The 21,919-nt window shown below is 43.9% G+C and overlaps 1 protein-coding gene and 1 pseudogene across 1 annotated transcript in view; one reads left to right on the top strand and one right to left on the bottom strand.

The window, feature by feature from the left end:
- Positions 1-5,443: 5,443 nt before the first annotated feature.
- Positions 5,444-21,919, top strand: part of LOC137346445 (nuclear pore membrane glycoprotein 210-like) — a 163,191-nt gene continuing 146,715 nt past the window's right edge. The window contains exons 1-6 of the mRNA XM_068009894.1: positions 5,444-5,598; positions 7,719-7,855; positions 10,917-11,048; positions 11,553-11,649; positions 12,399-12,549; positions 21,520-21,652. Of these exons, the coding sequence (XP_067865995.1) occupies positions 5,444-5,598; positions 7,719-7,855; positions 10,917-11,048; positions 11,553-11,649; positions 12,399-12,549; positions 21,520-21,652 (805 nt within the window). The remainder of the gene's footprint in view (positions 5,599-7,718; positions 7,856-10,916; positions 11,049-11,552; positions 11,650-12,398; positions 12,550-21,519; positions 21,653-21,919) is intronic.
- Positions 20,382-20,490, bottom strand: LOC137346899 (U2 spliceosomal RNA; annotated as a pseudogene).

Below are 21,919 nucleotides of genomic sequence, written 5' to 3' on the forward strand. Positions count from 1 at the left end.
TCCAGTCAGAAGTCTGGTGATCTCTTTAACAAGTCATTTCTTCACTCCAGCAACAGTTTAAAATCAATGTTCATATGATGAAATTAATATGCCTCATTATTGGTAAGAGGGGGTCTGCATGACTGAGAGATCAGTGTAATTGGATTGAACAGTATCAGCAAAAAGTACCTCCATAAACTGGGGAATATGTGTGAACTGGGAAGAGAAATGAGTGTGGGGTGAACTCTGCTTCAACTAGGTGGAAGGGGCCAGTGTGACTTGGAGAAGGAGTTAGAAGGGTTCCTCAACGATCTAGAGGGAGCAGGGAGAACAGTGCAAGTGTGAACTGGAAAGGGGAAGTGAGTTTTTTAAATTATTTGTTTGGGGGATGTGGGTGTCGCTGGCTAGGCCTAATTGCCCTTGAGAATGTGGTGGTGAGCTGCCTTCTTGAACTGCTGCAGTCCATGTGGTGTAGGTCCACCCACAGTGCTGTTAGGAAGGGAGTTCCAGGATTTTGACCCAACGACAGTGAAGGAATGGCGATAAAAGTTCCAAGTCAGGATGGTGTGTGGTTTGGAGGGGAACTTGCAGGTGGTAGTGTTCCCATGCATCTGCTGCCCTTGTCCTTCTAGTTGGTAGAGGTCATGGGTTTGGAAGGTGCTGTCGAAGGATCCTTGCATCTTGTATAAGGTACACACTGCTGCCACTGTGTGTCAATGGTGGAGGGAGTGAATGTTGAAGGTGGTGGATGGGGTGCCAATCAAACGGGCTGCTTTATCCTGGATGGTGTTGAGCTTCTTGAGTGTTGCTGAAGCTGCACCCATCCAGACAAGTGCAGAGTATTCTATCACACTCCTGACTTGTACCTTGTAGATGGTGGACAGGCATTGGGGAGACAGGAAGTGAGTTACTCGTCACAGAATTCCCAGCCTCTGACCTGCTGTTGTGGCCACAGCATTTATGAGGCTTGTCCAGTTCAGTTTCTGGTCAACGGTGACCCCCCAGGATGTTGATAGTGGGGGATTCAGCGATGGTAATGCCATTGAACGCCAAGGGGAGATGGTTAGATTCTCTCTTATTTGAGATGGTCATGGCCTGGCACTTGTGTGGTGTGAATGTTACTTCCCACATATCATCCCAATCTTGGATGTTGTCCAGGTCTTACTGCATATGGACATGGGCTGCTTCAGTATCTGAGGAGTCACAAATGGTGCTGAACATTGTGCAATCATCAGTGAACTTTCCTACTTCTGACCTTATGATGGAGGGAAGGTCATTGATGAGGCAGCTGAAGATGGATGAAGAAGCATATCTGTGTTAACTAAAAAGGGAAGGTGAGAAGATTCTCAGCGTGGATTGATGGGGGAAGAGTGCCTTTGTGAACATACCGAATGGGGTGAAGAGCAACGGCATGAACAGGGTGACAACACCAGTTTTAATCAGAACAGAGATGGATAAGAGTGCCATTTGTGAATTTGAGGTAGAGGGGCAGAAATAAGTCCATGTCACTGTACCAATTGTACAAACTATTTTAAATCCATTCAACCATGAGATTTTACCACAGTGCATTTTATATATATTTTATATTTATTTCATATATATATTCACATTTCGATGCAAAAATGAGGGGCAATTCCATATATTTTTGCCTTCCTAAATGTGTAAAATAATTAATGGAGGATTTGTGACAACGCAAAACTTGTTGGTGAGGCTAAGCCCCAGAATCACTAATTATTTTTACATAGAATTTATAGTTAATAAACAGGCCATTCAGCCCATCTGGTGCATGCTGCAAGCTGGTATCCTCCCACTCTACTTTATCTAAACCTCTTTTCCTGCTTTGCAACAGTGACTACACTTCAAAAAGTACTTCGTTGGCTGTAAAGCGCTTTGAGACGTCTGGTGGTCCTGAAAGGCGCTATGTAAATAGAACCATTAAAAAGTTCCAGCACAGAATGAGGCCATTCAGCCCATCGTGTCTGCGCTGGCTGAAAAAACTAGCCGCCCAATCTAATCCTACCTTCCAGCACCTGGTCTGTAGCCTTGCAGGTTACAGCGCTTCAGGTGCATGTCCAGGTACCTTTTAAATGAGCTGAGGGTTTCTGCCTCCACCACCAATCCAGGCAGTGAATTCCAGACACTCACTACCCTCTGGGTGAAAAAGTTTTTCCTCATGTCCCCTCTAATCCTTCTACTAATCACCTTAAATCTGTGCCCCCGGTAACTGACCTCTCCGCTAGGGGAAACAGGTCCCTCCTGTCTACTCTATCTAGGCCTCTCATAAATCTGTACACCTTAACTAAGTCATCCCTCAGCCTCCTCTGTTCTAAGGAAAACAACCCTAGCCTATCCAATCTTTCCTCATAGCTGCAACTTTCAAGCCTTGGCAACATTCTTGTTAATTTCCTCTGTAGTCTCTCCAGAGCAATTATGTCCTTTCTGTAACGTAGTGACCAGAACTGTACGCAATACTCCAGCTGTGGCCTCATCAGCGTTTTATACAGTTCTGGCATTACATCCTGCTTTTATATTCTGTACTTAGGCTAATAAACGAAAGCATTCCATATGCCTTCTTCATCACTTTATCTACCTGTCCTACCACCTTCAGGGACCTGTGGACATGCACTCCAAGGTTTCTGACTTCTTCTACCCCTCTCAATATCCTCCCGTTTATTGTGTACTCCCTTGCTTTATTTGCCTTCCCCAAATTCATTACCTCACACTTCTGCAGACTGAATTCCATTTGCCATTTCTCCGCCCACTCAACCAACTATTGACATCATTCTGGAGTCTACAGCTATCCTCTTCACCATCAACAAATGGCCAATTTTTGTGTCATCTGAAAATTTCCCAATCATGCCTCCCACATTTAAGTCCAAATCATTAATATATATCACAAGCAGCAAGGGACCCAACACTGAGCCCTGTGGAATGCCTTCCATTAGCAAAAACATCCGTTGACCATTACCCTTTGTTTCCTGTCACTGAGCCAATTTTGGATCCAACTCGCCACATTCCCCTGTATCCCATGGCCTTTTACTTTTCTGACCAGTCTGTCATGTGGGACCTTGTCAAATGCCTTACTAAAATCCACGTAGACAACATCCACTGCAATACCTTCATCAATCCTCCTTGTTACTTCCTCAAAAAATTCAATTGTTAGTAATACGCGACCTTCCCTTAACAAATCCATGCAGACTATCCCTGATTAATCTGTGCCTTTCTAAGTGACAGTTTATCCTATATCTCAGAATTAATTTTAATAATTTGCCCACCACAAGGTCAGACTGACTGGCCTATAATTATTTGGTCTATCCCTCGCACCCTTTTTAAATATGGTACGTTTGCAGACCTCCAATCCTCTGGTACCTCACTTGTAGATAGTGAGGATTTGAAGATGATCCTCAGAGCATCTGCTATTTCCTCCCTGGCTTCCTTTAACAGCCTGGGATACAATCCATCTGGCCTTGGCAATTTATCCATTTTCAAGGATGTCAGACCCTCTAGTACTTCCTCTCATTATGCTTATCATACCTAATATTTCACAATCCTCCTCTTTAACTACAATGTCTACATCATCCCTCTCCTTTGTGAAGACACAGACAAAGTACTCATTAAGAACCCTGCCCACATCTTCTGCATCCACGCATGTTACCTCATACATCTCTGAAAGGCCCTACCCTTTCCTTAGTTATCCTCTTGCTCTTAATGTACTGATAAAACATCTTTGGGTTTACCTTAATTTAATTATTTTATTTTATTTAGAGATACAGCACTGAAACAGGCCCTTCGGCCCACCGAGTCTGTGCTGACCAACAATCACCCATTTATACTAACCCTACAGTAATCCCATATTCCCTACCACCTACCTACACTAGGGGCAATTTACAACAGCCAATTTACCTATCACCTGCAAGTCTTTGGCGGTGGGAGGAAACCGGAGCACCCAGTGAAAACCCACGCGGTCACAGGGAGAACTTGCAAACTCCGCACAGACAGTACCCAGAATCGAACCCGGGTCCCTGGAGCTGTAAGGCTGCAGTGTTAACCACTGAGCCACTGTGCCGCCCCAAATTACCTTCCAATATTTTTCATGTCCTCTGCTTGCTTTCCTAATTTCCTTTTTTACTTCACCCCTGCACTTACTTTATTCCTCTAGGCTTTCTAAAGTATTACGTTTTTTGTGGGCTTGTACAGGTCCCACCTTCCCTTGAACCGGTCCCAATGCCCCAGAAATCTGAAGCCTTCCCTCCTGCACCCTCTCTCTGGTCACGCATTCATCTGGTGTATTCTCCTATTTCTATACTCTCTTTGAGGTCCTGCTTGCTAATCTCTTTCCTCACTCCCTAAACTCAGCCTGCAGGACCTCATCCCTTTTTCTACCTATATCGTTGGTACCAATGTGGACCACCACCTCTGGCTGTGCGCACTCACCCTCCAGAATGCTGTGTAGCCACTCAGCGATATCCATGACCCTTGCGCTCAGTAGGCAACACAGCATCCTGGAATCATGTCAGCAACCTCAGAAATGCCGGTCTGTTTCCCTAACTATAGTATCCCCTTCCACTATTGCTCTCCTGTCTTTTCTCCTTCCTCCCTGCACAGCTGAGCCACCCATGGTGCTCTGGTCATGACTCTCGCTGCACTCTCCAGAGGACCCCTCTCTCCCATTGGTACTCAGAACTGAATACCGGATAGAAAGTGACGTGCCCTCCAGGGTCTCCTGCACTATTTGCCTTGTCCTTCTTGTCTGTCTGACAGCCACCTAGTCCCTCTCTGCATGCGCTCTCTTAAGCTTGGGGTGAGGACCTCCTGAAATGTGGTATCCACGTACATCTCATACTCACACATGCACCTCAGTGACTCCAGCTGCTCCTCGAGTTCCAAGATTCGGCGCTCAAGTTTTTGCATTAGGTGGCACTTTCTGCACATGTAATTGTCCAGGACATGGGCAGGGTCCTGGAGTCCCCCCATGGCACACAATGCAAGTCTTTCCTTTTAGCCTCATGCAGTTGTTTAGATTACAGTTTAAGTTCATCTGAATCTAAATTTGGATACCCTGTGCACTTAGTTCAATCATAACATTTTGATTGGGTTCGAAGCTCTAAAAATACTTCAGCAGTCTACTTTTTCACCCGCTCTCTTGGAGCCTGACTCAACCCTACTTACTCTCCGGCGCCAGGTGATGCGGCACTTTCCTCATCCCAGCCAGCGGGGGCGCTGCTGAGGGAGCACGTGATCTTTCCCGCGCGGGCTTGTGGCGGCGGATTCGAAGAGTCAGGCGTCGTGTTTTGAAGTCTCCAACTGTGGGATATTATCGCCTCAATCTCCACACCAACAGGCTACCATCTTCAACAAAAAAAACTTTCTCCCTCTCCTCTATTGTTAGTTTTTTAGGAACCCTAAATCATTTTTTTAAACTTCTGTTTTTATTATTTTATTCGGGCCTTCCTCCCGGGTTGCCATGGCGACCCTCCTCTGGGGCCGGCTACTGTACGTTGTTGTACTTTTCCATTCTTTAATGGGGTCCAAGCTGAACGTCCCCAAAGTACTGCTGCCTTACTCTGCAACCGTGAAGGTGAATTTTACCCTGGAGGCCGACGAAGGGTGTTACCGATGGTGAGCTCTGTTTCTGAGTTGGTTTTCAGAAGGGGACGTCGCCTTCCTGCAAACTCTCCATGGTTTGAGCAGCGGGAACAGGCCGGGAGACTCTCGTCAGAGGAGGTCGTGCCCGAGTGGTATAGTTAACTTCATGTCATTGTGCCATGTGGTCAAACACAAAACCTGTGTTTCCTAAAATGCTGTGTTATGAAGACATTTTAAACAAAGACTTCGGATATATAATCGGATATTTTACATTCTTTTTGATTATAAAGCATTTGAACTCATTTTAAAGATTGCAAAAGGACAAGTAGGCAGCTCTATTCGTTTAGCATGGCACCTTGCAACTCCATTTTTGTGGCTTTCTTTCCTCTTTTACGATGCTGCTTCAAACCTATCTACTTGACCAAGCTTTTGGTCATCTCCTTCTGTGGCTCGATGTCAAATTTTGTTTGATGACCACCCCTGTAAACTGCTTTGGGATATTTTATTGTGTTGAAGGTGCTTTCTAAATGTAAATTATTGTTCACCGACTTGTCCAATATTTTCTTTGTATTTCAAAAGCACGAGCTGCTTGGGAGCAGCTGTGCTTTTGGAGGTTAGGTTTTTGCAAGCACGTTTGTGTGAGGTTGTGGCCATGTTTAAAACTTTGTCTTTAAAGAGTCGAGATGCTGTAAGAAATTGACAGACTGACCAAAATAAATACCTCACAGATGACATGGGCCTGTGTTGAACTTGGGAAAGTTTGTAAGTGTGATCACCTGATTCTAATACAAACTTCCAAAACCTTATAAAATTATTTTCAAATTGTATTTTATACATATTTCTACTAAAGAGTAAAAACTGAAAATGGTGGAAATACACAAGTTCACCAACCTCTGTAAAGGGATACACCCAAAGCATCAACCTTCTTTTTCTCTTTGCTTTCTTTTTTTAATTTCAGTGAACAACATTTTCAGGAAATCTCACCTTTCTCCAGACTTGGTTGGTCCCAGAGCTTGCGTTTATATTATAGTTTTACAGCTGCTGCACTATGTATGCACACTAAAGTTTCAGTGTAAGTGCAGTGTAAGAGTTTTTAAAAATCACTTCAGTCTCTGCTTTTAGTGCTAAAATTGGAAGGAAACCTAAAGAAATAGTACAGTTGGTCTTTTAAAAGAATCAAATGTTTCTTTGTTGGATAAATTACTTTTGTTTAAAATCGGCGCAGTGGTTAGCACTGCAGCCTCACAGCTCCAGGGACCCGGGCTCCATTCTGGGTACTGCCTGTGTGGAGTTTGCAAGTTCTCCCTGTGACTGCGTGGGTTTTTTGGATCTGGAAAGAACTTATGTACAGGCTGAATTATATTGCATACAGAGGGTAATGACAGCAATGAGTGGCTGCAAGACAAACATAGGGACGCTGTTGGGGAAAAAAGAAAAACAAAGTCAGATTTGGACAAAGCAGGAAAGTCTGAGCCATGTGAAAAGTAAAGGGCACTGATATTTGCCCATGTGCAGTAGCTGAGAAGAGTTATTGAGCAAATTGAGCTTGGGAAATAACTAAGAATGGTTACTTGAGTCAGTTATTGAAGTATGTCATACGCTTTTCAAGTATGATGCCCTACATATACTTTTGATTTTATTGATTTATTAACCTATTGATAGTTGTGTGCTGGACACTGCTTTTAGTTGTCGTTTGATATAGTTAAGTCCTAAATATACATATGGAAGCGTTTAAAGTTGGGTGAAATGCAGCTATGCATAACTAAAATTAGGAGAATAAACCAAAAAAATTAAAACAACAAAAATGTTAACTGGTTAAAGTCTTACAACATATTTAACTTAAAAATAATTGCACTTTTATATGATAGTATTTATCTGGACCCACCCTCTAATTAATAGAATTATACTATCGTAGTGCTAATTAGAACCAGAGTGCTTATTAAATGATTAAATTCTTGTCATTCAAATTTAAAGTGTAGTGTTTTAATGAGAGAAATTCTGAAGTTGTGCTTAAAGTTTGCATTGCCTGATTAAAAACTGCAACTCAATCATCAGGTCTTGCAAATGACACATCCAGTATAATTAACGCAGCTAATTAACTAATGTAGTAGTAAGAACATAATAGACCTACATAATTCTTTTCCATGCTACAGGTTTTCAACACGACCAGATGTAGCAATTATTGAACCTGTGTATCAGAATCATACTGAATGTTCCAATACAGCAGTGGTATCTGTTCGCTCAACTCAGCCTACTCGCCTCACCAGCATAATTATAGCTGAAGAAACAGGTATTACATCATATTATTTTGATTAATGCATAGGGCTGGCAGGAATTTGAAAATACAACTGGGAAGGCTGCAATACGCCTCTTAGTATTTGAAGGAATGAGCTTTTGAATTACCCCAGTTATAAAATCTAGAATATAGTTGATGAAATGCCCATTGTACACAGAACAGACACTAATGGCTAGTTTTAAGCCTTTGATTTAACAGGTGTTATAAGCAGGAAAGAAGATATGAATGAAATGACTCTACTGACAGTGCAAACCTTTTCCTTTGGCTTTTAAAGTAGATAGATGTTTGTGAATGCTTATTATTTTAGGAAGTAGAACCTTTTATGTTCTCAAAAAATTTTTTTGTGTTAAGCGGTATCTTTACAATTTTTTTTGTGCCTCTGAAATTGAAAGCTGAAGTTGTGACTGGTATTTCTGAATGAAACTTGGCATGCAGTTCAGTCTGTTGGTCCAACATGTTACAGCATTAGTGCAGTGCCACAGAATAGTAAGGTTTCCACCTGCAATTCCCCACTAAGGGCCATATTTAAAAAGGAGTTTTTCATAGATTTTTATGACCTACAAGAAAAAAGGAGGCGTAATTATTTTTTCAGTGGTGCAAGGAATAAAGCAGATATGCAGGTAATGAGCGGGCTGATTTTCATAGTCACTACCCCTTGTACCAGGTAGGAGCAGTGAACCCAAAGTGCAGCCCCAGAAGTCATGGGATTTCCTCCCTTGGTCATTTCCAGAGAAGTGCTCACCTTCATTTTTCAGCATTAATTGGTGATTCACTTGAATCCCTATAAATAGACACAGACATAAACTGTGGTGGTTGGGTTAGGAGGTATATGCTTGTAATGTGTAATTCTGGATAGAACTGGAGCCAATCTGTACACACATTTGCATTTATTTACAGATTTTACTGGTAAGGTAAAATAAATGAAATAAACTTGCATTTTTCTAGCACCTTTCACAACCTCATGCCATCCCAAAGTGCTTTGCAGTTAATTAACTACTTTTGGAGTGAAATCATTGTTGTAATATAAGAAACGCAGCAGCAAATATGCTCACAGCAATGTGATTATGGCCAGATAATCTGTTTTAGTGATGTTGGTTGAGGGATATGTATTGGCCAGGACACTGGGAAGGACTGCATTGCTCTTCTTCGAAATTGAGCCATTACTTATGGCACTACCAAAAGTTAGAAATACCAGTGTATCCACAAGGTCCTGCATGTTGCAAGAATTCCAGTGGAACCACAAAAGGAATAATTCGATTACTTTAAAAAGTACATTGTTACACACAATTGGATTATTAAATGGAAATAATATTTGTTTTTCACTTCATGCAATGGTGAATATTTAGAATCATAGAATAGTGCAGCACAGAGCAGAACAACATTCTATTATCTACAGCTTTCAGAAGGTAATCAAAAAGCTAAATTAACGGAGCTGAATACGTACGGGTCTCATTGGGCTTGTCAGAAGGTTGTGGGTTCATGTCCCACTACAGGGACTTGAATATTGCTATGTGCAAATTTGCTGCTGCATTTCTTGCATTACAACAATGATTCACTCCAAAAGTAATTCATTAACTGCAAAGGGCTTTGGGATAGCCTGAGATTGTGAAAAGGTGCTACATAAATGTGAGTTTATTTTATTTCATCTACCTTGCCAGTAAAATTTGAAGCACCATTTAAATCATGCTCTCCAATATTTGTACTGTAAAATAGGTTAAATTCACAACTGGCCCTGTCCTCCCAAAAAATAATGAAATTTCTGTGTGCAACATTATTTATTAAACATTGCAATTTCCATCTATGTTTTGGCCATCACTAGCTCTTCAATTTTAATAAGGGGCCTATTTTGAAATGTTGGTGCTTTGCCTTTCCTCAGATGACTGAGCATGGAGAAAATGATCAACAGGTACAGTAACCAACTGGTTAACAATCAACATGTGTTCTGCTCATGGGCATTGTTTAAAATTACACTCTAAAGTGACAGTAAACAATGCTGGTTACTGTGCTAACTGGTAGTTTCCTCCATTTTCAGGCAACCAGGGAAAGGCAGAGCAATAACATTTTAAACAGGGCCCTAATGTGCTGATGAAATGTAAGAATGCTGCTGTAAATTATGGGGGGGGGGAAGGTAATTTTTTTACTTCATGACCTGGACAGTAATCTGTCAGAGTGGGTTGTCTGCGTGATGTACAACCTGCCCAGTTTTCAGATCAATGGAATATTTTCTTTTTTAGAAATGTAATCATTCTTTTTGTTCTAAAGAGTGGCGATCCACGCTGCCAGGTTACTGCCCCTACAACTGCCAGTGCAATATTTTGTGGAATGTGTGACTAGTACTTAAATATGAAAAATATCTTCAGCACAATCAAGGACTGGTTTCCAAATATTTCCAATTTTAATGTATTCCCAGTAGATGAGCATTTCAGTTACAAATCTAGAATCTTGAGAATAAAATGAAAAGATATATTTTATTTTCATCATAAGCTGACTGTAAAGTATACTTTATTATGTGAACTGTAGGACCCTATGGGATGGAGAAATGCCATGTTTTTTTTTCTGTGGTTTGAAACCTGTAAATGGACTGTATTGTGTTGTCCAAACAACTGCATATCCAAAAAGACCAGTACAGATGAAAACAATGTGTTTTCATCCGTGTCAACTTTTGCAAAATTGCTATGCTGTACCGACTTGCTGATTTAACTTTTATGGTACGTTTCTGAAAAGTGGGTGATACCTTGAAATCCTTCATTAAACTCAAGGCTAATCTGGAGCTCAGTATTTGCTTCTTTTGGCAAATAAATAGTTTATTACCAGTTTCTAACGCTCTTGCACCCCTGTTTATACATGTCTACTGTTTTTTTAAAACTAACGCCCTTAGGAAAATATTGGACTTAGTGAAATACAGATGACAGCTACAATGTTGTTGGGCTGGTGCTTCCCACAGTGGAACAGGTACAATTATCTCGACAGTCATTGAAGGTCACTCATATGTCTCCTAGTTGGTAGTCATGGAGCAGCAAAGCTTCAAGTCATTTTTGTACCTCTTTTGTTTCAGTGACAGGGCAAGTGTTGCGCTGTGATGTAATGGTTGATATTATAAATCAAATTGAAATTCTATCGACAACACGGGAGCTTTATGTGGATGACTCTCTTCTAAAATTAACAGTCAGAGCCTTGGATGTAGAAGGTATGAACTGTACTTTGTAAACCTATAGACATGCAGTTATCATATTTACAAATAGTACTTTTTTTCTAAATTCACACATCTGATTGAATATGAAAGTCACAATCTTACATAGTTACATACAGCCTACAGCACAGAAACAAACCATTCGGCCCAACTGGTTTGTGCTGGTGTTTATGCTCCACAAGAGCCTCCTCCCATCCCTCTTTATCTAACCCTATCAGCGTATTCTTCTATTCTTTCTCCCACATCTGCTTATCTAACTTCCCCTTATTACCTTTTGAGCACATCTGACTGTAATGGCACTAAAGCTAGCATGAGGAGCATGTTTATGATGAACAAATATTGCATTAGTGTTTATTGTGATGAGGTTTCACTGCACTCCTTTATGTAGTCATTTTTTGCTTTATGCTGCCTGAATTTTATGATCACTATCACTTCTGTAGTAATTGTACCTTTATTCTCCGGTGATAGTAATGTAATGGAATTATCCTGCCTGTTTTTAAGGCAATACTTTTAGCAGTTTAGAAGGATTTATTTTCGAATGGAGCATTGTGAAGAATGAAGACATGGATAATAGTGCAGAGTCGCCAAGTAAAATTAGGTAGGCACCAGTTGGGCTATTACTTTAAAATATGAAATAATGCTAATTCAGTATTTTCATATTGACTGTAATGGGACTAGCTTTTGGTACAGTAAATGTATTCTTTATTGGTACAATTAGGTGATGAATGAAATAAATTAACATTCCTAGCACTTTTATGCCTTAACTGTATAATTTAATCTAATCAAGTGTTTTTCTTAGCAGTGGTTTTTTTTGACGTGTTTGTTTTTGGAAAATAGTTTCTCCTAGTTCTGTAATTTTATCTGTCATATATCCTTCCTTAATCAGACTGAAAATGATGTGTACCTCAGTCTCTGTCAGTTGTGCTGTTGAAGCAATTACTGGATATATCTGACAATGTCATGGGACGACTCCTAATTCCAGGTTTCTCTGTACTCAGAAATACCTGTTTGACTGAGATTAAAAGCAGCCTATGTGGAATTGTAGGGATGACCCCACATCCTACCACTCCACTGTAGACCATGTTGATGTGCCAACATGCAACAGACTGCTGTTATGCGGTTCTTAATGGCACTTGTCTTAATCAACAGTTGAAAATGAGTTTTCCAGTTTTACTAAGATGCATGTCTAGCAAGTTTGAGAGCATCACAGTGGTCCAGGTAATTGATTGTTTGACATATAACAGACTGAATTATCTGCTTTTGAACTTGGCAAAGTCATTCTGCAAGACGCATGATTCCCATCAGCTTCCACTAATGATTTTGTGTCTTTTCATGTATTTTTATCAGAATATTAAAATTTTTAGAATCCACCTATTTACCACCTATGCATATAGCAACAATGGAAAAAGAAGGAAAACAGGGAGACATCATTCTTGTATCTGGATTAATGACTGGTACTGCTAACTTGAAAACAAGATTGCAAGAAGCTCTGTATAAGGTACTGGTTATGTTGCAACTTTTCATTTAGCACAAAATAAATTTAAAAAAAATTATTTAGCTATTTTATTTTTACCGTGTCAGTCGAAAGGAGTGTGCATATCATTTTGATAAATGTCAAGGCATCATACTTTCATTGGTATGTAGTAAATCCTTTATACATTACATTATCACTGTGCAGTTTCCTGAAGACATACATAGATATAATTTAAAAAACATATACAGAGAATAAAGTATTCCATTAGTACTGGCATATGTCAAGAGAACCTCGATATGAACGTGTTTGTATGAGGGGGATCTGCAGGACGTAGCAGAAATATCCTCATCTCCTGTTGTAGATTCTCATGCATGTTTGTGGTGCTCGAGAGAAGATGCTACAGAAGATCTAGAGACAGATGACAGGTCATTCTGCTGCACAGCAGTACACTGGATTCCTTTTTCTGGATGGCAAGTGCTCAGTAGCTGTTGAGAATTCAGGCCTACAGTGTCTTGTTGTTTTCCTCGGAGATGATAATTGCCTCTTTTTGATATAGCTGCCTAAATGGAAACAATGGGCTGGATTCTTTGGGGGCGGTGGTGGATCCGACGATGGGCAAGAAAGCCGGGAGCTATCTGTCTCAACCATTTGGGGAGTCCGGGCAGGTTTTTTGCCAATTTAGCAGCTGCCATTGTGGCTCCTGTCCCTCTAAGGGCGTCCATCTCCAAGAGCTGCTGGCCAGTCAGAGGGCTGGTAGCTCTTCAGTCCCAGCAATGCCACCAGGAGCGGTGGTCACTGGTTGGACTGCAAGACTGATCAATGGACAAGCCTCACAGCAAGGTAAGTGGTCCCAGTGAGGGTGGGGGGGTGAGCATTACCTATGGGGGTCCCCCCCGCCCCGAGTCTTCAGGGAGGTTGCCAGGGTTCACCGGATGATCTCCCCACAAGACAGAGGGCCCACTCGCCATTGGCAAAATACTAGCGGTAGAGGGAAACAGCCCTTAATTGGCAACTAAAGTGGCAAAATTGGCCTCTCCTCCTTCACCTCCTCTGCTGTTGGTAAAATGCCATGGTGGCAGGAAGGCAACGGGCATGCCATCCCCACATTCCTTCGCTATTTTCCACCCCACCTCCCAGCCCGCTCTTGCAGGCCCCATAAAATTCAGCCCACTGTATCAGTGGGTGGAAGAAAATATTATGTGAATTGAGACCACAACAATTTCTTACCTGAGAGTGCGCATGTAATGGAACAGATGTCAGTCGAAGAATAATATTTGCAGTTCAGTGCAGCTGTGCAATATTTAGGAACAAGAATAACTTGTATTTATACAGCATTTTTAAAATAGTAAAGCAGCAAAAGGCATTTCACAGGAGCATAATTTGACACCAAGTTAAAGGAGGAGGTATGAAGGTAGGTGTCAAAAGCTTAGTCAAAGACATAGGTTTGGAGGAACATCTTAGAGAGAGAGGTCGATTTAGGGAGGGAATTCCAGAGCTTTGGAGCCTGGACAGCTGAAGGCATGGCTGCCAAGTTTTGGGCAAAGGAAGTCAGGAATGCGCAAAGTCAGAATTGGAGGGACCCAGAATTCTCAGAGGGTTGTAGTGCTGGAGATTAAATTACGAAGGACTCACTACATGTGCTTTTACAGCCTTGTACAAAGTGCAAGCTAATTATTGGAGACATTATAAGCAGTGCTTTCCAATTTTTTGTTGTGGCAGAAAGCTGTAAATATAAAAATGCTGTCTTTCCTCGTTAAGAGATGGTTGCAGTGGGATTTTTCGTGGACAATTTTGAAAGGCATAGCTATTACTTTCTCGCGTACTTTTTGAAAGTGACTTAACTATATTCACCTTATTTTCTTAATATCCTGGAAGAAAAATGGTTCTTGTAATTGTGTGTTGACTTTTGGATCTTATATCAGCTTTAAGGTACCTCTTGCCTTACATGCTGGAATTCCCTCCAAAAGATCCCAATGTCTCCAACCTTTAAGACCTACCTTTGTCATCCAGTTTGTGGTCAGCCTTCTTTATATTTCTTTTGACTCAGTGCCCATTTATTCTATTATGCCTCTGAAGCGCCTTTTGGACATTTTTCTACATTTGATGATTTTATACCAATGCGAGTTGTTGCTATTGTTTGTCAGAATTATAAGTATTTCCATACTTGATCTAAAATTGCACTGCTGCCGCTGCAGAACAGTGTAAGTGCATATTTGTATTGAAGTATAATTTCTTGAAGCACATGGCAGTTAGAAAAACAACTGTTGCTATTTTTAGTTCAGAACTAGCAGCTTTACTCCAGGTGGCTGAGATGTTTCCTGATGGTCTACAAAAGCCAGCAAGACCAAAACCACATTGTTGCCCTGTTTGTGGTACATATATCCTGGGCCACTCGGGCCTCTGGTGCTCAGAATGGTGGTTATCTCTGATATGACCCCATACATTTTATTGGCGTCAGCGATGGTACTATATCTGGATGCAACTAAGTAAAATCAATACTTTTGGTGGGTCCTCGAACCACCAGAGGTAGCATTGCAGCCTCATTTACTTCATTGCATTGCCACAAATATCGATAGAAGTATGCAAATGAAAATGTGCTATAAAGACCTGTAAATCAAAATGTTACTTTCTTAATTTTTTTTTTATTTCCAAAATATACTTTATTCATAAAAATCTGTAAAAATTACATTGCCAAACAGTTTCCAAACAGCACCAAAAAATACAAACATTGCAAGGGAGATCAGTTTCCTTCAATACTGTCATGGGTTTCTTCCCAACCCTTCTGTTTCACAATTGTCATGTCAATTACAGTTTTACATTTACAGCAATTCAGAATATTAACGATACAGTTCGAGGGGTTTCTCATTGATCCAGCCCCTCAGTCCAGCTTGGTGGGGGAACCTTACACTGTGGTCTTTCCCCATTGAGCCTTTGCTGCGGCTGCCCCAAGCTTTTGTGCGTCCCTCAGCACGTAGTCCTGGACCTTGGAATGTGCCAGTCTGCAACATTCGGTGGTGGACAACTCTGCGCTGGAAGACCAGCAAGTTTCGGGCAGACCAAAGGGCGTCTTTCACCGAATTGATAGTCCTCCAGCAGCAGTTGATGTTTGTCTCGGTGTGCGTCCCTGGGAACAGCCCGTAGAGCACAGACTCCTGTGTTACAGAGCTGCTTGGGATGAACCTTGACAAAAACCACTGCATTTCTTTCCACACCTGCTTTGCAAAGGCACATTCCAGGAGGAGGTGGGCGACCGTCTCTTCCCCACCACAGCCAACGCGGGGGCACTGTGCGGAGGGGGCGAGACTTCGGGTGTGCATGAAGGATCTGACGGGGAGGGCCCTTCTCACCACCAGCCAAGCTACGTCTTGGTGCTTGTTTGAAAGTTCTGGTGATGAGGCATTCCGCCAAATGACTTTGACGGTCTGCTCGGGGAACCATCCGACAGGATCCACCGTTTCCTTTTCCCGTAGGGCCTTGAGGACATTCCGTGCAGACCACTGCCTGATGGACCGGTGGTCAAAGGTGTTTTTCCGCAGAAACTGCTCCACGAAGGATAGGTGGTACGGCGCCGCCCAACTGCATGGAGCGTTCCGCGGCAATGTGACCAGGCCCATCCTTCGCAACACCGGGGACAGATAGAACCTCAGCACGTAGTGACACTTGGAGTTTGCGTACTGGGGATCTACACATAGCTTGATGCAGCCGCACACGAAGGTGGTCATCAGGATGAGGGCCACGTTGGGTACATTTTTCCCGCCCATGTCCAGAGATTTGAACATCGTGTCCCTCCGGACCCGGTCCATTTTAGATCCCCAGACGAAGCGGAAAATGGCTCGGGTGACTGCCACGGCGCAGGAGTGGGGTATGGGCCAGACCTGCGCCACGTAGAGCAACAACGTGAGCGCCTCGCACCTGATGACCAGGTTCTTACCCACAATGGAGAGAGATCGCTGCCCCCACATGCCCAACTTTTGTCGTACCTTGGCTACTCGCTCCTCCCATGTTTTGGTGCACGCCCCGGCCCTTCCGAACCATATCCCCAGCACCTTCAGGTAATCTGACCTGACGGTGAAGGGGACAAAGGATCGGTCAGCCCAGTTCCCAAAGAACATGGCCTCGCTCTTGCCGTGGTTAACTTTGGCTCCCGAGGCCAGTTCGAACTGGTCGCAGATGCTCATCAGTCTGCGCACGGACAGCGGATCCGAGCAGAAGACGGCGACGTCATCCATGTACAGGGAGGTTTTGACCTGAGTGCCTCCGCTGCCTGGGATTGTCACCCCTCTTATGCTCGCATCCTTCCTAATAGACTCAGCAAAGGGTTCAATACAGCAAACAAACAAGACAGGGGACAGAGGACAGCCCTGTCTGACTCCAGATTTGATCGGGAAACTTTCAGATTCCCACCCGTTGATTGACACTGCGCTACTGATGTTTGTGTAGAGCAGTTGGATCCAATTGCAGATTCCCTCCCCAAACCCCATTTTGGAAAGCACGTCCATCATGTAGGTGTGCGATATCCTGTCAAAAGCCTTCTCCTGGTCCAGGCTGATGAGGCAGGTGTCCACCCTCCTGTCCCGTACGTAGGCGATCGTATCCCTGAGTAGCGCGAGACTATCAGAGATCTTCCTGCCGGGTACAGTACAGGTCTGATCGGGGTGAATCACCAATTCCAGAGCAGACTTGACTCGACTGGCTATGACTTTGGACAGAATCTTGTAATCAACATTAAGCAGTGAGATGGGCCGCCAATTTCTGATTTCTGCCCTCTCCCCCTTCTGCTTGTAAATGAGGGTGATGATGCCTTTTCTCATGGATTCTGACATGCTGCCGGCCAGGAGCATACTCTCGTATACTTCCAGCAGGTCTGGGCCGACCCAGTCCCACAGGACCGAGTACAACTCGACCGGTAAGCCGTCGCTCCTGGGAGTTTTACTCGTCTCGAAAGACTCGACGGCCTTTGTCAGCTCGTCCAGAGTTAGCGGCTTGTCCAGTCCCTCCCTCCTGCTGTCATCTAAGACCTCTGTGATAGATGACAGGAAGGACTGGGAGGCTCTGCTGTCTGTGGGCTTCGCGTCATACAGCCCAGCATAAAAGGATTTGCTGATCCTGAGTATGTCGGGCTGTGAAGACGTTACCGAGCCATCTTCTTCCTTCAGGCTGCTGATAACAGAGCTCTCTCTGTGTACCTTTTGGAAGAAGTAACGCGAGCACGTCTCATCCTGCTCGATGGAGCGGACTCTGGACCGGAAGATGATCTTGGAGGCCTCCTTGGCAAAGAGCGAGGCCTGCTGGCTCTTCACCTCTTGGAGGTCCTCCTTGACCTCGACCCCCATTGACTGCAACCGGAGTAGATTTTGCATAATTTTCTGGAGTCGGGACAGTTCCCTCTGTCTCTCTCTCGCCTTCTGAACACCTTTGTGGATGAAGAACCTCTTGATGTTCTCCTTAATCGCTTCCCACCAGTGAACTGGAGACTCAAAGAGGGGTTTCACGGTCCTCCAACCATTGTAATCCCTTTTGAGTTCCTCAACGTTCTCTGGGGTCAGCAGTGTCGCATTGAGCTTCCACGTCCCTCTGCCAACCCGCTGGTCGTCCTGTAAGTGACAGTCGGCCAGTAAGAGGCAGTGGTTGGAGAAGAACACCGGCTTGACGTTGGTGGATCCGACCGTGACCGCACGGGACACAAACAGGAAGTCAATCCTGGAACGGGCAGACCCGTCCGATCTTGACCATGTGTATCTGCGCTGCGCTCCGTCTGCAGGTTTGCTGAAGACGTCGTGCAGTTTGGCATCCTTAACTGTTTCTATTAGGAATCTGGACGTAGTGTCCAGTTTGCTGTCGTCACTGCCGGATCGTCCAGCCGCATCGATGATGCAGTTGAAGTCACCGCCTAGGATGACTGGCCTGGACGTCGCCAGCAGCAGTGGGAGCTGCTGGAAGACGGTCAGCCGCTCGCTGCGTTGTACCGGGGCGTACACGTTGATCAACCGGAGCGGAGCGTTGTTGTACATCACGTCTGCTACGAGGAGGCGGCCGCCCACCACCTCCTTAACTTCGGAGATGGTGAAGTTACCTCCCCGCAGCAGAATACCCAGGCCGGAGGAACGGCAGTCATTACCCCCCGACCAGATCGATGGCCCGTGGGACCACCATCGCGACCACTGCCTGTAGGTGCTGAGGTGTGGTATTCCACACTCCTGCAGAAACAGTAGGTCAGCTTTGACCTTGGCAAGGTAATCCAAGGTTGAAACACATCGCGTAGTCGATTTAATGCTACGCACATTAATGGAAGCAATTCTTATACCCATTTTTAACTAAAAATTAGTTGTTGCTTCCCATACCATTTGTCCTCGCTAGTCCCAGTCCTTCCCCTTCGGGATGTTCCTGCATACCCATCGTATGCGCAAGCAGTTTCACGTTGGTTGGGCTCAGAAACCCCTCCTGATTTTTCATGCAGGGTTTGTGCCGCTCGGGTGACATCGGGGGGGTCTTGTAGGCAGAGAGCATTGGGTTGTCCTCAGCTGCTTCCATCTGTTCCTCCTCGAAAACATCACAGCTCCCGGTCTCCCGGAGCTCAGGTGCGCCAGACGTGTCTTTGCTCCTGGTGTCCCGGAGCTGAGATGTGTTGGCCACGTCGTTACGTGTGGGGAATTGGGGTTGGGGCACGCCGGGCCCATCACAGCTTCCAGTGCCCGGGGGCTGGGATGCTTTATCATCCATCTCGGAGTTCTGCCGCCTCTTTTGAAGGGGCTGTCGTTCCAGCATTTCCCAGTCCAGTGAAGAGGGGTTGTTGCAGTCTGATTCAGAAGAGAGCCTCCTCTTGCCACTGGTTTGGGTTGTGGCTTTGGGATGTTTTTTCTTTGTGGTTTTCCTCTGGACCACTTGCCACTGACCTGTTTGTCCATCTGCTGCCTCCTCCTCCATTGATTCTGTCTGTGGAGGAGGGGTTTCCGGGCGCTGGGTAGGTGCTGGGTCGTTGGTTTCAGCCGCCTCCCCTTCCTTCTCAGGTTGAAGTTCCTCACTGCGGAGAAGGTTGCTGGTCTCCTTTCGAACAGCGGACGCCTTCGTCGAACCTTCGCCCAGCCATTCCTTGGACCTTGTCGCCTGAGCATAGCTGAGACAACGTTTGGGGCAGGTCTTGTAGAGATGGCCTGCCGCACCGCACAAGTTGCAACACTTAGTCTGCTTACAGTCCTTGGTCTGATGGCCTTCCTCCTTGCAGTTCTTGCAAACAACCGTGCTGCAGTTGGCTGCCATGTGACCAGATTTGCCACAGGTGCGGCAAACGCTGGGCTGCCCAGCGTAGACCAAGAAGCCTCGACTTCCCCCGATAGCGAAGCTGGAGGGAGGGTGGATGATGGCTCCACTGGGATCTACCTTCAAGGTCACCTTGACCTGCCGCTTGCTGGTCCAGATCCCAAAGGGGTCCTTGACATCAGTGCTGCTGCCGGCCACCTCGACGTACCTGGCGAGAAAGGTGAGTACATCCACCACCGGAACATGGGGGTTGTCGAGGTGAATCGTCACCACCCGGTCCCGTCGCGACGGAAGCGTGAAGAGCGGCTCCGCTGTGAGGATCGACAGTGGCGCCCGGTCCTAGTTTCTCCTTGAACGCCTTCAGGAACTTGATGCATCCCGCCACGTTCTGGAACGTCACGTCGAAGTATCCACTGCTGGGGAAATCCTGCAGGCAGAAGACGTCCGTCGCTTGAAATCCGCAGCAATCGAAGAGAATTTTCTTGATGAAGAAGGTGCGATCGACCGGTGCATCTCCTTCCTTGTCCTTTACGACCACCCGAACGGTGTTGCGCACTCCCTGGCCCGAAGTTCGAAAATTGGTTATAGCCATTTTACTCAAAGCTTCCCCAGGATCAAAAGGCAATGATCATGGTCTCTTCTCAATCAAATAAGCACTGATAAGAACAGATACTACACTTGATCTTAGCCAAAAGGCCAAGAAGCGGCCACTTAGTTTTGCCTTCATTACGGTACAGCAAAGGGTTTCAGCATGAGGTAGCAGCAAATAAAGGAATGGTCACAAAATTAAATTCTACAGAGTCAAAACTGTATCCACCGTGAGTATCTGCTTATTGGTCATTGCGGCTTTTGTTTAAGCTACTGTAGCAGGTTAGGTGAACTTTTAATATTGTCAATTACCTTTTTCAAAGAGACCTAGGTGGGTACCATTATAGGAAGCTAATGAGAACACCTTTCTCAAATAATTTAAATCTGCTTCAGTTGAGATGTTGTTCTAGCTTATTTGCATGTAGCCATTCCTGTTTGGCTAATTTTGTGTTTAAAATCTTTTGACACTTACCATTATATGTGATTAATCATTGAACCAATCTTTGAGATATTCATTCTGTACACGTATCTGGAAAACCTAGTAACTGATGTACACTAATGTCTAAGCTGTTAATTTATTAACTAAGTCCTAAGATTCATTAACATGCTGTGCACATAAGCAAACATATTTTGTTGCCGAATTCTCAGCCATTGCTTTTCAAAACTTGTGACCAAATTTCCCATTCTTGGTGACAACAGTAAAATGTCCATTGTCTTTGTGGTACAGTATCCATTGAATTCGTAGTAAGACATCCCAGCAGATTAACAAATAAGCCAAAATTAAATTTATTCTGCAGTCATTTTGTGTGTGGGGTAATACTTTAAAAAAATAAAATAAATTCTTTGGCTAATGTGTTAGATCATCATTGTGCACCATAGTACTGGGGGACATAGGCAAGATATGAGCCTTGCTGCTCTAGGAGGCCTGAATTCAAACGTTCCTCCACACTGGGAATTGAACTTCCTTAATAGGTTCTTATCTCATGCACCTCCCAACAGCTGGATAAGAGATAAAATGGCCTGATAAATGTGACATACAAGTGACTTGGGGGCATTGGAGTACAGTGGAATAATGAGTAACTTTATTTTACTCATGCATGTGTACACAGACGAATTCAGTTAATTCTAACTTGTCACTCTTCTTTCTAGAGTGTTCCTGCTGCAACAATACGCCTCATTATTCTGGAAAACATAATTTTGAGTCCAGCCTATGATATTTACCTGTTGGTAGGAGCTTTCATTCGCTACAGAGTTGCCAAAATAGTAAATGGGAAAATGACAGGTAAATTTCTACTATAAACTAAATGGGAATTACTGAATCTATTTTGCTTCAAAGCTCAGTACAATACAAATAACAGAATCCTGTTTATTTTGCCTTTAATGTAATCCTTTTGTGCCTGTTGGTCATAACGGTATTTTAGAATGTTTTCTAGCATCAAATACGCATATCTATAACTGAGATGTTAAAGCAATGCGTTCTGATTTAACACATCTGAACTTACTTTTAGCAATGAACTAAAACATTGAACTAAATGTTAGTTGATTTTAT

Source organism: Heterodontus francisci, chromosome 30 (genome assembly GCF_036365525.1).
Source record: "Heterodontus francisci isolate sHetFra1 chromosome 30, sHetFra1.hap1, whole genome shotgun sequence".
NCBI lineage: Eukaryota > Metazoa > Chordata > Chondrichthyes > Heterodontiformes > Heterodontidae > Heterodontus > Heterodontus francisci.